The 15,459-nt window shown below is 41.0% G+C and overlaps 1 protein-coding gene across 2 annotated transcripts in view; it reads right to left on the reverse strand.

Annotated features, from left to right (window-relative positions):
* Positions 1–2,876: 2,876 nt before the first annotated feature.
* The window catches only part of MAPK14 (mitogen-activated protein kinase 14), a 71,289-nt gene continuing 58,706 nt past the window's right edge, over positions 2,877–15,459 (reverse strand). Inside the window, exons 9-12 of one of the 2 annotated variants that reach the window (XM_036096954.2) lie at positions 11,562–11,641; positions 9,126–9,204; positions 6,068–6,241; positions 2,877–5,242 (exon numbers count right to left, since the gene is read on the reverse strand). In XM_036096954.2, coding sequence (XP_035952847.1) covers positions 5,175–5,242; positions 6,068–6,241; positions 9,126–9,204; positions 11,562–11,641 — 401 coding nt within the window. In that variant the 3' untranslated portion in view covers positions 2,877–5,174. The remainder of the gene's footprint in view (positions 5,243–6,067; positions 6,242–9,125; positions 9,205–11,561; positions 11,642–15,459) is intronic. The other variant, XM_036096943.2, reaches the window with a different exon arrangement.

Consider the following 15,459-nt stretch of genomic DNA (forward strand, 5'->3'; position numbering starts at 1 on the left):
GGGGAAGAAACTGCCAGGCCCTCCCAGCTTGGGGGAGAATCCTGCTACAAAGGAGTGGTGGTGTTCTGCTTGTCAGAGGCCCAACAGCTGAGTGCGACTCCTTTCTAGCAAGTGTTTTTCTATCTTGGAAAGTTGGGCTCTGACCCTGGCAAAACTGAAATTGGGGAATGGTTCCCCATTTCACGCAGACAAAAAAAAAAATCTTTATAAAAATTTTTTTTAAAGTTTTCTGATTACAAAAGAAATCATTGTTTTATGACAAAACACAACAGAAACTGTACCAAGTTAGAGCCTCCTATAATCCCACTACCCAGAGATGGTTGCTGAGTTTGGTGTGTGTTCCTTTAGGTTCTTCCTAGCCATATCTTTCTATTAGTAAAAAGAGAGGATGGTATACTACACTTTGCCATGTACTTTCTCTCCCTCCTAATACATCTGGCACATGTATCCATGCCTGGATATATGGTATTCCACTGTAAGATAACCATGTTATTTAGTCAAGTCCTCAATGACAGAAATGTGGGTTACTTCCAGTATTTTGCTATTATAAAGTGCGCCTGGGTGGCTCAGTTGGTTAAGCAACCAACTCTTGATTTTGGCTCAGGTCATGATCTCAGGGTCGTGGGATCGAGCCCTGCATCTGGTTCTGGGCTCAGTGCGGAGTCTGCTCGTCCCTCTCCCTCTGCTCCTCCCCCTGTTCGTGCTTGCTCTCTCTCAAATAAGTAAAATCTTAAAAACAAAAACAAAAAAACAAGACCCTGAAAAGCCTTTTACCTTTTCATTGTGAACTTGTGATGCCTCTAAGTCCTGAGAAGTGTAAATGCTAAGTTTAAAGTATACGTATATTAAAATGTATCTGTATTATAAGTAAAAAAAAAAGGTCTTCATTTGCATATTTGTTGGGCAAGTCCTCGTAGCTATCAGATTGTACAGAAAAGTGAAAGTTGTCACACAAAAACATTCACTAATGAATAGACTACTTATAACATTAGTCCCTCCTTGCTTCATAAGTTATCTGAACCCAGAGTGTCTATCCTACCCATTCTAGTCTTCTGTTAGTCTCTAACTGTATTATAAGCATATGACCAATGACACAAATACAGTGCAGGTTAAAATTGCAGTAACTGCAAATCTTGAAAAGATGGTAGATTTGATAAACTTGGTAAATAATGCTAGAAAACTGCTTAGATCTCAAAAATGTGGATCTGGCAGACTCAGACCAGACAACAATAAAAAGGGAGAGGTGATAAAGTAATCACCAATAGACACTTATAAAAAAGAACAATGTGAATATCAAAAGAATGAGGCCCTTAGGAAAACTGAGGAAGACCTCAAATATTTTTGCAATAAGTTCCCCCATGATTATGCTACAAAAATCAAAACAGGAAGGATATTGCAGTCTGAGACGCGGTGTCACTTGAGAAACACTTCATTTGTTCTTTGTTCATTACAAAACTGTGTCTGAAATTATGAATATGCTTTTATAATTTTGTTCCGTTTTCATGACAGTCCCAATCAGACTTCCTCTCTCCTCCAATCCCCACCACATACTATGCAATTCTGGTCCCCATTTTAAGTGGATTCACTTTAGGTGAGCTTTTTCTGGTGTCCGTTCTCCTTGAGCTAATAAGCAGGGCCTGCACTCAGAAGCCCCGGAGGAAGGTTGGGTCACGGCATTCATGCCTGGTATGTGAAGGCGAAATATTTCCTACAACCGTCTGATCCTTACGGGGGTTGATATACCACATGTGACAACTGGGTCCCTTTTCTTTTACCCTCTTATGAAGCTAATGAGGACAGGATGAAGGAAAGAGTCTGTGCTTAGTTTGCCTTCTGCCATTATTCCCAGCTGCCAGCCTGGGCCCAGACACCACAGGACAAAACGCCCAGCTGCACACTCTCGATAGCCTCAGAGGCGGGGCCTCACAATCCACCCTGGGACGCTGTTAGCATTCCTCGGCCACTGAGAAAGGAAGCACACCAACACGGGCCCTGAAAACAGCCATGAGACCTTGTGGCCCTTTAATTCTGTGGTGCAGTTCAGTAGTTTTGAAGAATATTGTCAAGGGCCGTAAGATAAGAGAGTCATAAAACACATTTGCTTCAGAGTCTATAAACATTGTACATATGTATGTATTCATATAATCTTCTCTCTGGCAATTTTCAAATAAAAATATACTTTGTACAGACAGTGTTAGAATGTCAAAGCTGAAAAGTACCCAAGCAACTATCTAAACAAACTTCATCTTACACATGAGGAAACTGAAGTCCCGGGCCAGGGGTCGGCAAACTTTTTCTGTAAAGGGCCAGAGAGTAAATAGTTTCGATTTTGTAAGCCATACGGTCTCTGCTGCAACGATTCAGCTGTCACTGTAGCACACAAGCGGCCCTAGACAATACGTAAACAAGCGTGTGGTTGTGTTCCGATAACACTTTATGATTTATAGACATTGAAATTTGAATTTTACATTATTTTTCACACACTACAAAAATACTGTCCTTTTGATTTCTGCCATTTAAAAATGTAAAAACCATTTTTAGCGGGCTATACAGAAAGATGGTAGACTGGATCCGGCTCGTGGGCCACGGTCTGCTGACCCCTGTCCTAGGCCACTCTGACACCCAAGTGTAGTCACACTCTGCCTGCCGCGTTACACCTTATTTGCTATTTGCTCTACCCATTTACATCAAAGACTCAGATCTGCTTCACCATAAAGTGTACAATCTGTTAGTGTTTTCTAAATTTTAGGAGTAAATATTAAGATCTATCAGAAACATATGCCAGGCCACAACTGAAAGAACATCTATATAATGCCATATTGTGCACTAAATAAAAAACAATCAACGTAAAAATAAAATAAATTTGAGAAACTCACTAAATTTGAAAAATAGGCTTTATTTTAACCAGTGGTATTGTATGACATCCTATATGGCATAACTGATTACAGCCAAGTTCATGAATACAAATAAAATAGCAGTTTCCCTCATTCTCTCTTTTGCTTTCTGTTCAGAGAAATCAGGAGATGGGAGCATGATGCTCAGAAACCAAGGAGCTCTTCCACGGGCTCCAGCTGAGTCCAGGCTCCCAGAACATTCAGCCTCCTAATGCATATACAATCACATGTGCAAAGACCTTTATGAAAAAATATTCAGAGCAGTATTTCTGTAGGAAATCACACTAGCATTTACAACCAAACATGGCTGATAAAATTCATCTTGCTGTGGATCGTGAGGATTGGAACTGCATATAAAGGAGATGAGGCCTTTGCGTTCCTTTTCCTTTAAAGAGGGGGCGAATCCCCGGTGAGGCGCAATCACCGTCAGCCTGCCTCCTTCCTTCTTGCTCCAGTTGACTCAGGGGTCCTACCTCATCCCTCTGGAGCGCATGTACCACTGCTCTGTGATAGAGAAATGCATACACCTTGTCCCAAATACAAGATTTTGTCACACACCTAATAGTGGAAGTGGCTTTACACTTTCTTATTTCACAAGAGGTTTAAATACATGGGCCCTTATGTAGCACGAGACGTTTGCAATTCAGAAAATTATGAAAACAACTCTTCTCCACCCCTGAGGATATTTCATCTTTATAAAGTTGAAAATACAAAATATTAGAATAATTTGCCCTTTCTCCCCATCAAAAGGAATCACATTCTCAAAGGATTCCTGCAATATACAAAATTCTGAAACAAAATTTCTCTCTCCCCAAACCAAGACCAAGAAGTCAATGTTAAGCTGCCAAGAAGACCCTTTTCCAAAGAAGGGTGGAAAAGACACCTCATTACTTTTTTTAATAACCATGTTTAGACAAAGATAGCAAAAGGAGTTTCTGGCCTCATGACCTTTTATTGTTCACTTTGATTTTCAGCATTTCTTAGCATTGGCTATTGGGAGTGAAGAGAACAACTGTTTTTCAAAGTCTGAGATATTCCCGGGAAAAGCCCTGATCTTTCCCGTGATGGCTCCCCAAAAATAGTTTGTCGAAAACCAGATGGCAAGAATGAAAATGCTATACACCCATCTGTTCCATTTCTTCATAGTTTTCACATCAAAAGCACCTGGAGTATCAATTGTGTTCGACACAAAATAGCACTGGGGCTGGAGAGAGGACGGTGTCACCTGCCCGTGGCATCAGCAGAGGCGCCGTGGGCTCTGAACTACCCAAGGAGTCTTCACTGGCAAACCTGCCTGGCACCAGGGCCTCCCGAAGAGGACAGACAAGCAGCTGTGCATGCTCAAATAGCAAGACGTGCAAAACACATCGTCACTCTGCTGGGAATAAAGAGCACACAGGAAGTACACTGACAGCAAGAACCGGCTTCTGCCTGCTGGGGCTACTACGCAAGAAACCTTTGCACTGGAGGTGGGGGGGGGGGCGAGCAGAGAGAGAGAGAGAGAGAGAGAGAGGAGCACACACACCCATGTGCACACATGCACACACGCCAGCGCCCAGGGCTCCCTGGTTACTTCCGGTTCGCCAGCGGCCGGCCGACGGCCTGACTGCTTGCCTGGCTCAGCACGCCATCTCCCGCGCTGTCTCAACTATCTACACTTTCTTCTCTCCTCTTAAGGCACAAGCATATTTACAGTTTCGGACATACCTGCTGAGTTCTGAGAATCATACTAAGCAAATCAATCGCAGACCAGTGCACAGAAGCCAGTTGGTCCTTTTTGGCTGCGCCCGTCGCTGAGGGACGGCTTCCGAAGCAGCCAGAAGGTGCGCGCCCTCTCTCTGTGCCACTACAGGATGTAGGTGGGTCTACACCCCCCCACCTCAAGGCAGGGCTGTGGGAAAGGCCAAAATGGCAAAAGCATGACTGGGATCTGGGCCGTTTAAAGTTTTTTCTTTTGCATGTAACAAACCCTGACAAGATGGTAGCTCTTGCCTGCCTGGGCTGACTCTCACAACGAGCAAGCAGGGGCTGCCCCGCAGCTTCTGTGACTCCACGTAAAGTCACTGTGATCATAGTTTCCCTCCCACAAAGACAGACACATGCACACGCACAGAAGCACACACATACACACATACACGCGCGCGCACACACGTACACACACCCCTTCCACCATGGAGGAAATCTCTGCAACAAGAGGCACTTGAATGATATGTGGAGAGTTCCCATGGAAAGGCCTTCCCCTCACAGTGAAGTGGGATCAACAAAACAGAAACCAGGTGCTCAGGATTCCATCTCTTCTTGGTCAAGGGGTGGTGGCACAAAGCTGATGACTTCATCATAGGTCAGGCCTAAAAATCAGGAAAGAAAGGTAGGATGTGAGAGTTCAGACTACGCTCTTCGCTGGTACGTACTCTAACTTCTAAGCTCAAGGTCCTTCCCTCCTGTCCAGGCTAGTGGTCTGATGGACTACTTCAAATAACCGCCTCACTGCTTAGGTGTGATATCCTAATGGAACATGTGATTACACAGAAGTTCAAGGATACACAAAAAAAACTATTTTTACTTACTTGTTTCATTCAGCAGTGCCTCATTTTTAAAGCTCTCTGGAGAAGGTGCTCAAGAATAACAGAGCACTTCTACAACTACAGCAACAGATAATTCTGGCTTTAGGGATCTACCTAGAGTTCTGAATGTATGTTTTATGGAAAGAATTTGAAATTGGACATAAAGGAGACATAGGTTCCACTTCTGGCTGTGTCCCTAACTAGGTCTAAGGTAAGAGACAAGAATAAACTATCAATTGTAAAACTATAATTCTAGAGTTCTATCGATTGTAAAACTATAAAAATACCTTATTCCCTACTTATCTCAGACAGATGTTATAAATGCACATTCTGAGAACCTCGAGGCTCTATACAGATGTAAGGGGCTGTGTGTAAAATCAGACCAGACATAAGTACCTCAAAGGTCCAAAGAGTGTCCTCATCTACAACAGACAGTTTCCATGAGAAGAACATACCCATATGCATCAGAGACACTAGTTACCAGTTTTAACAAGTTGGTTGTAACCAGAAATTCTATTTTCCCCACAGCTTTTGGTTAGTGGCTCACCTAAGGAAGATTTTTAAATCTAAGTCCTCACACTAGATGTTAATCCTGCTCTTATGACTTACTTTTCCATTCATCTATAAGGAGGTCCCTGCTTTCAAAGGACTGATCGTAAGGATCAGCCACTGGTTCATCATCAGGATCATGGTACTGAGCAAAATAGGCATGTGCGAGGGCTTGGGCTGCCGTAATTCTCTTGTCTGAGTCCAATACAAGCATCTTCTCCAGCAAGTCGACAGCTATCAGTCCCACAGATTGGAAGGAAAAAAAGAGTTTTTAACAAGTTAGCAAAAAATTAGGCCTTATTAAGCAAACACACGGTTTTGAGTCTTCATACTGAACAAAGAATTCTTCCCCCATGTGTCTGCTCTAGGAAACATTATCCCTTTTCTTCTTTGTGTGTGTGTGTGTGTGTGTGGATGTGTTTTATATTAAGAATACATTACTAAAGAGGAATTTTAAAAAATAACTGAGACTCTGAACAAGCTTTTGTGGAACATCAAGGTGCTACCATGTAGTCAAACTGTGTCAAAAGGAAAGCCTACAACCAAAGTAACCTAGAAAAGGTAAGCAGGGTGGTTTTTAAATTTTTTTTTGTCTCCCTATGCTGTTTATTTACTAACATAAAGCAATGAATATTCATCAAAAGGATCTTCCAACAATGAACAAATTGAGGGTTTTACATGGTGTGTGGGCAAGACATGGTATTTGGATAAAAGAAACACAATTTTCGCTATGAACAATTTCAATATACAAAACAATAGTACAGTGAATAGTCATATGCTCACCACCCATATCCAACAATTAACATTATTTATTTCTCTATCTATCTATCTAACTGTGTTTTTTGCTGGACCATTTTAAAATAAAATGATAGACACTTTACCCCAAAATATTTCAGCATAAAGACATCTTTCTATATAATCACAAAACCATTATGTATGACAACTAAATAATTCTCAAATATCATCTAAGATCCAGTTTATGTTAAAATTTCTCCAATTATCCCAAAGTTGTCTTTTATAACTGGTTTGTTCAAACCAGGATCCAATTAAGGGTCACACACTGCATCTGATTGGGTTTCCTAGGGTGAAAAGTACTATGTCCTAATAACCAATACCTTGATGAGGAATAAGATCAGGGGTAAGGAAAAGATTCCTCTAAGATCTTGACAGATAGAAATATACACACTATGTCAAAGGGCAATTCAAGTCTTAATTCATGTTTTGAGAATAATAGTCAAACATGAAGTTCGTGACTGACAAAACACAGCTGTCATTATTTACATCGTTGGTGTGTTCCTACTCAGTTACTATGCTGGGCACAAGTTCGTGGTCAGTAAGACCATGTTCTGTCTGCAAGAAGAAACTCTTTGTATGACATCACTGTTTGGCAGTGAGCTGTTGGCATGTTTAAATTCTGAGAACTGCAGTGCTGAACACCAGATGGCCCAAAGCCTCCATTCAACTCATTGGCAGTCTGTATTGCTAAGTGGTATCCAGTTCTTTTGAATGTTTAAATGTCATGACTCCAGAGAAGGATGGATATGACCTAAATAAGCTGCTGGGACACACACATGCCCCACCCCCCGAGAAAAATGAGTTAACAAATCTGTTGGAGTTGGTTAACAGGAAGTCAAACAGTGAGCATGGCCAGGTCTGAAACATGAACTGATATGATGAAAATACATTCAGAACAGAGTGACAGACAAGAAAGCTACCAGCATACAGCATAATTTCCCAACATCCTAGAGTATTTACAACTCAAACAGAGCTTGTCACAGATCCTTGAACTAGATAATACAGTTCAAATAAATCCTACAAAGCCAATGGGAGCATACATACAGGGGCAGATGCAAACCTAAACCAACTGCATAAAATTCTGTATATACCCCTGATGAGTTTGTGGACTCATTTTTGGCTGTGAGAGTGGCCCAGCTGAGATCTGGCCTACTTACAATCTCCAAGGCTGAAACAGACTCACCCAGGACTGCCCAACATCTCGAAGAATGTGAGCATCTCTGCTCTTGTAAGAATTATCACAGTAACACTGAAATCACTCTCAATGATCACTATGGATGAAGTACGTAAAAAGGGAAAACCACTTAGCTTTCACCACAACATCTGAAGAGGGCATCATGACTATCAGCTCTCAAAGGATAAAACTAAACCTGAAACACAGATGCTGGGACCAAGCAGAGGGATGACCCACTGAGAGATTTTAGAACATGCCAATATAACACAATCTTCAGGAAAGTGAGAAGCTTGATTATACTATTATCATAGCATGGACTCCCTCCCTTTCTCATAGGGAGGCCTGGTCTGATTTTTCCGTGTCTTCTGTTAAATGGCCTGGTCTACTGCACAATCCTCGAATCGGGGAAGAAGGGTCTCAGGCAATGCCACTTCTAGGGGCCAACCAAAGCACATATTAGCCCCCAAATTTAAGGAATAAATCAACTCCCTTCTTAGCCAAGGCAGTACATGTCCTGCATCTACCACTGTCACATCCCTCTGCCGGGGATCCCGGAAGTGATGGTGGCGGGAAGGAATATGGAGCCATTCCTTAAAGTCTGAGGTGGCAAATGTGCCCCGCAAAGAAGACAGAATGGTTAAGTCCCTGGGGGGCAGAAGAAGAAGAGGAGAAAGGAAAAGTGCACGAGGACGGCAGGACCTGTGGCACTGGGAAGCTACCGGCAGTGCAGGGCACACGGCAGGGAGCTCCTGGGGGGGTCCTCTAAACCCCCATCGGCTCCGGTTGCTTCTGCCCTGGCTTGGGACACCACAAAACTGCAGCAGTTGTCAAGTCATAGGCTTTCCTCTGTACCTCCTTCTTCCTGTGCCCCTCGATCTTTTCTCCCAACATCCCCACTACTTCCTCTCCTTTCTTCACCGTACAAGCCGATTTCTTCCACCAAATTCTAGGATCATATAAATATATACGCATATCACATGATTAAAAAACCTGACAACACAAACGTAGGTAATAAATAGCATTACTTACCACCTCCCAGGATTTAATTAATGGTACCCTATTTAATCAAAAGGAAAGACTCTTCTTTAATTCCCCAATTTATGTTATTAACAATTCAGTATTCATGAGGTGAGGATATGATCAACTTACCCAAGGGATTGGCGCCAATAAATACATTTGCAAAGTTCATTTTCGGCATCTGGGTCAAAGACTGAATGTAGTTTCTTGCCTGTAAAAATAAAAGGTTTTCAAAATGGCTTTGTTCAATAATGTTACTGCTCCCAGAGAGTTCGGTCCTGCCAAGGAACAAGTGTTAACTGACAAAGTCTGCTAGTTGCAATGTTTATGATTGTCTTTGATATTCAATTAAAAGATTTCTCTCTTACTGCCATCCTAACTTCCTTATGTATAATCAGCACTTTTGTTTATTCTGGCTATCTCTCACAGTTACATTTCAAGTGAACGAGAATGCTAAGCAATTAAAAGTTCCCTTTTATTAGCTTTCCAATCGAAGGATCAAAAGGATCATTAAAAAAAAAAATGAGGCCAAGGTATCTAAGAAGTTCCCCTTTCTGAGACAGCCTTCCTAGAAAGCTAAAATTAGCATAGGGATTGGTACTCCTAAAGAAAGTCTAGGATCAGCAGTCTTCTGATGGTGCTGATCTCAGTAGGTACTCTTGGTTTGTAAAAAGGGTATCAATGTTAAACCTTGCTAACAAAGTAATCTTGGTAATAAGAAAGTAAACATAAGCTTAGTATATTATTCTAAAAGTCTTGAACACATTTTAAAAAATACTAAAGCAACTTAATAAGAGTGACGAAGAATAGTGGATTTTAAATTACGTGGCCTATGCAGAAATATTTCCCCTACCACTTAGAAGCTATGTCTTCTTACGCAAGTCTCAACCAACGTATCAGTGACCTCATCTGCAAAATATTAGTATTAGGTATTAGTATTTGGCTTGCCTGTATGTCATACGGTTATTGTGATATTCAAATAAGATAAAGCTCATGAAAAAGCTTCAAACCAAAATTCTGACACAAACAACATTTATATTACTAGTATAGTTGTTTTAAGTTTGGTCCCTATGGTGGAACAGGCTTGAGTTTGAATCTTGACTTTATCACTTTGGGCAAGTTACTTATTCTCTTTAACGCTTGAGTTCCTCTTCTATAAAATGAGATTTACAACGCCTACCTCAGAGCTCTAGTGAGGATTTGAGATAACAAACCAATACTTCCTTAGCACAGTACTTGGTGCAGAGTGAGAACTCAACAAACATTAGCTGCTTTCCCCGTTGCCTTTAGAAAGTTTGCTCTCACTCCCTAAGGGTGTTTCAACTTCACAATTTCTGAACTCTACTCAAAGGCACTTAGGTGCCAAATACTTTTAAGGACTGATAGCTCTACCAAGGCAAACCCAAAAACTGGTCCTGAGAATAATCATGTAAATACAAATGTACTCATAAATGTGTCCTTCAGATATTAGGTATTAAACTGTGTCTATGACCTTCCCTGTTTCAAAACATAAATCCCACTATCAGTCCATCTGAATAGTTGAGATAAAACTTCTTTGAATCTACCTTAACCACTTCCTTAAAATTCCTCTTTTAATACAGCTCAGCTCAACAGTAAAAGTGTGTGTGTGTGTGTGTGTGTGTGTGTGTGTGCACACACAAGACTAGAAAAAGTTCTGATTACTAGGGCAACTTCACCTTCTTAGTCACTCTATGTGCAGCAAGTAGGAGAGGTCAGCTTTGGTTGAGAATCTTTCCAATCTGAAAAGAAAGTTCTCGGAATTGAATATCCACATGTCTGTAATCCCTTCCTACTCGAGCATGTAGATAAAAGGATCAAGGGAAGACATAGGTAAGAGAGACCTGTCTCATGCAGAGAACAGTCATCCCTCTAATAAAATTAATAAAGGTAAATTTAAAAACTACCTGAATATAGCTGAAATAGAAACAACACTGCTGGGAAGGGCCTCTGTGATGCCAACCTGGCTCCCAAAAAGATTAAGGCACCCTGGAAAGAAGTGCCCCAACCATCTCTGATTATAAAACTAGTGTTAGATTAAGTAGTAAGAACCTAAACTTATATAAGTGTTCATATTTATTCCATATTCTTTGTATATTTTCTTTTAAATATAGTTATTTATTAGTGTTGGATATTTTATAGACTTGTTTTTTATCTTGAAGAATTCTCTTTTGGTCATTATAAAAAACTGATGAATAGGAAAGCATCCTAATGGCCCTCAGTTCAATATACTTCCAGCCCACAGTCATCAGATGCTAACATACCACAACAGCCTCTTGAGCACTAAATTCATAAAACCCAAATATAAAAGTATTATCATTTTCTAATTACAAGCCTATAAATTATATTCTCAATCCAGAGGACCGGATGACATTTTGTCCCAAATGTCAGCATCCTGCAATAGCACAGAGGCGGTCATCACCTTAAGTCGCCCTCAAGGCCCATGCAAGCACTCAGTGACATTAAAAACCGCGTTGGTTATACAGTGGCAACAAAATGAGAATGTGGCCTTCTGAATTGGATATCCCTATCCAGTCTGTTTGTTCTCACCTCATGGCTTGGCATCCTGTTAATGAGATAAGCAGGGGGGGTCCCCGTCAGACGCATAATCTGCTGAAGCTGGTTAATATCTTAGATGCCTAGTCAAGGGCATTGTTAAACATACAGTGCAAAAAAATAACTTTCAACTCAAGTTCTTAAGAAGGCCAAAAAAGCCACCCCCAAACGAACAAAAAAACCCACTCCCCACCCACTCCATCCCCCCCAGGCCAGAGCCCAAGGCTGCATGTGAAAGCACGCTTCTGCGGAATGGCATGGGGGTTATTAGGCATGCAGCCAGTAACTGGCCATGCAGATAAGGAAAATCATTTTCCTTTAGTTTTAGCATCATCTTTAAGATTAAATATTTAGGCTCCCTGGAAAGAGACTGCCCCTTGATCCAGGATGCCAGCCAGAGAACTGTTTTCAAGTACTGATGGCCAAAACCTGCTTGCTTGGGGAATAAATGGAGATGATTCAGAAAATTCTGATTCAGCTTTGGACAAAACAAAATTTTCAATATATCCATTCAAGGAAGAGGTTAAATTTTCATGGCACAGGTTCTGGTGACTCTCCAAGGCACCACCCCTCCAAATGTAAGACATGGGTGGGTGTGTGAGCTGATAAGCAATAACAAGTTTCAAAGACATTAGTAGTGGTACATTTATAAAACATGCCACACACACACAGTGGTGATGAAGAAAGTGGAGACATGGGGCAAAGTTAGAAGCTAATGGCAAAGACAAAATAGGCTGCTAATGGTATTAGAGCATGCCACAGTGATTTCTTCCACAAGTCTCTAACAGGTGAACAGGCTGACTTCACTTAATTAACAGCTGGGAGGAAGTCTGCAAACGCTCTGCAATGATCTGACAAGGACGAAACTAGTAGGTCTTCCATATGTACAAGCACATATGGAAACAGTATTCCAAACTTCTCTCTTCTTGCTGCCCCATCAACTTTAACACAATTCCCCCTCCTCCAAAATGTTGTATGAACTGGTTTATCATGTGTTCCTATTAAAGGAGCAGTGACGGGATTTTTAAAATCAACACAATTCAATAAAAATCTTTCTATATTCCCTTTCTTCTTCAACTATTAATTCCTTCCTTCGGTTGTAGCAGCATCTTCAATGAGCACCCTGGTCAGGCAATCACACTTCTCTGTGGCTTCCTTCAGTAATTTTTCACATTTACTCATCCTCTGAACTCAAATTTCCTCATGGTCAGAGGACTACAAATATACGTTGAAGGCTGGCCGGTAGGAGAGAGCTAGGACCATGCACTCCATCCTGCCTTTCACACTCCTTACGCCGAAAGACAGAGGCCAGCAAATTCAAAAGGTGGCATGAAGCCCTTTTACCATTCTCTCAACAAAGTTTAGATTTACCTTTAAACAAATTACATAACCAATAGTACTTTGCATGCCAAGAAATACAACAAAAGGGGCTCACTAAGTAAACCAGCAATAGCAGAATACCAGTTGGGTTTTAAAATCTTAGAATTCTGCCACCTCTCTCCTCTTTCTTGGGAACGATACTTGGCCTGTGCATTTTCTATTTTTGTCTCCTTTAGCCAAATAGGTTATTATATCCCCTTCCTGTCAGGACGCTAGGAAGAATATATTTCTAGAGAAAAATGGGAGTCAGTGAAAGGGCTTTTGCTTTCTTAATATGATTTCTTCTGTTCTTTCGCTGATTACTATAGGTACTGGGTCACTAACTAAAACAGTCCTCTCTCCTGAGCTGCCATGACCTATTTATCATCCCCTTTCTCACAGCACATCCCAACTTGTTCTCAATCAGCCCATTATTGCATTTTCTTACAACGCCCTACTATTTATTGATTGAATTTCTACATAAATGATCGAATCTGTATGTTAACTAACTAGAATTTAAATAAAATTTTGGGGAAAAGAAAAAAATGATGGCATCACTACCTTACTACTTTTCAGGAGTAATGAAAATAGCTATTGGCTTTCTTTTATTACATTCCTTTGCTAATGAATTTTTCTTTCAATTTTTAAAATCCTTAAACAATTTTACTCACCTGGCTTTGTTATTTACACACCATGTGTCCCACACACATCATGTGCTTTTTAAGATAAACTGGTACTTAGACAGTATTACTAACATCAAATTAATCTTGTCTACCATTTAAACCCTTATCCACTTGCCATAACCAGGTAGGGGGAAAAAAAAAAACCCTCTCTTATTCCTATACTCGATACAATATTATTGGAGTACGTTCTATATTCTGGTAGTCCATTTTATTATGCCCAACTCTAGAGCTGTTTAAATGTATGACGTGCCCTATTTCACATAAGATAAAGAGATCTCATTATTAGGTTGGGCACTGATGTTGTTTCTTTCCTAAAAATAAATGATGGATTAATAGTAAGTAAATACTATATTACCCATGCTTTTTCTTTAGAAATTCTTGTGACTAACAGCACATACCTACAGGGCAGATGGCTGGGCGGGGGAGAAGGGACTGAGAAGGAGCTGCTAGTGGCCATATCCAGACAGGGAATGAATTTACTATCTTAGTCTCATTAGTACTATTGGTAAATAAACTGAACTTCCTCCCACCCCCACTCCCTTGCCTCCATGTTTTCTGTATTACCAGTCTTCCTAAGCACATGCATTTAAAACAAGAAAGCACCATCCTCTCTAAGCAGCATTCCTTATCTTCTTTGATTCACTCTATCCAGCTTCTACATTTCATAAGGCAAAAGAAAATACTCCTTTGAGTTGACATGGTGGTCAGTACGCTGACAATGACTTTCAAAGTAGTGTACAATCGCATGAGATTAAAGTTTAGAGATCATGTTATCAGAACATCTGAGATCTATGCTCAGCTCTGCCAAGTGACTCAGTGCATGACTCAGGCAAGTCACAGCTTTCTGTGCTTTTCCTTCTCATCTTAAATAAATAAATGAAACAAAATAATAGAGTCAGCACAGTTTCTTACATCCCTCAGAGGGGAAATTCATGAATACACTGGGCTTTGTGGTCTTTTAATGGAAATGTACCAGAAACATACCAGATGACAATATTCTTTATTTTATAAGGGAGATGATGAACCATTCAAACTCACCTGCTCAAGCCTGCCTCAAGCCACCCAGCAGTCCTTCCAACTGGGCAAAGGGACCCCTTCAGTCAGAATGCTGGGAGGAGAATTCAGGAAGGCACAACTGGAGCTTGGCTCCACAGCTCTTTTTCCCTTTTAGTCAACTGCCTGGCAGCAGACAGAGGGGAAAAGGGAGAAAGGCTGAGCTTTCATGATTTCTCTCTTGTCTCTGGCCCCAGAAAATGACCAACAGCAGGAAACTGGAGCCAAAGTAAGCCAGAGTCACATTCCCATGGCTTCTCTCTAGATCCCTGCTTAGAGGCAGGAAAGCATTAGCTCCAAAGCTTTTTCTCAGGTTATTCAACTTGTAATTACAAAGGCAGGCTGTGGGAGGAAGGATTTACAAGTCTACTCCAGTGGATGTGAGGTATCAGGACTGGTCTGGAGACAGGGTGGAGAGGTGCCCCTGTTGGGAACAGACAACTTATACAAGATGTGTGAGTTGTCTATTCTAAAACAGTAAAAAGCAGTAACTTCTGGAAAAGGGCAGTAGCGTGGACACAATGCACACTTCATTCTTGTAGTGAAGCTAGACTAATACGTGGTAAAGCTCATGCTCTGAGAACACACAACCGAAAAGTAAAAAGAACTCAAGTATATGTGAAACTTCTGAGAAAGATGATGTAAGGGCTTGATAACAGAGACACATGTTCCTTTAATCTCTTGGAATGAATTAGAATCTCAAATCATTTACTGGGATACTACTGCCCAATACAAGCTCTCATGATCTAAGTACATACTCCAGTAGAGAGCAAAACACACTCATGCATGGGGGCAGA

This window comes from Halichoerus grypus, chromosome 9, assembly GCF_964656455.1.
Source record: "Halichoerus grypus chromosome 9, mHalGry1.hap1.1, whole genome shotgun sequence".
NCBI lineage: Eukaryota > Metazoa > Chordata > Mammalia > Carnivora > Phocidae > Halichoerus > Halichoerus grypus.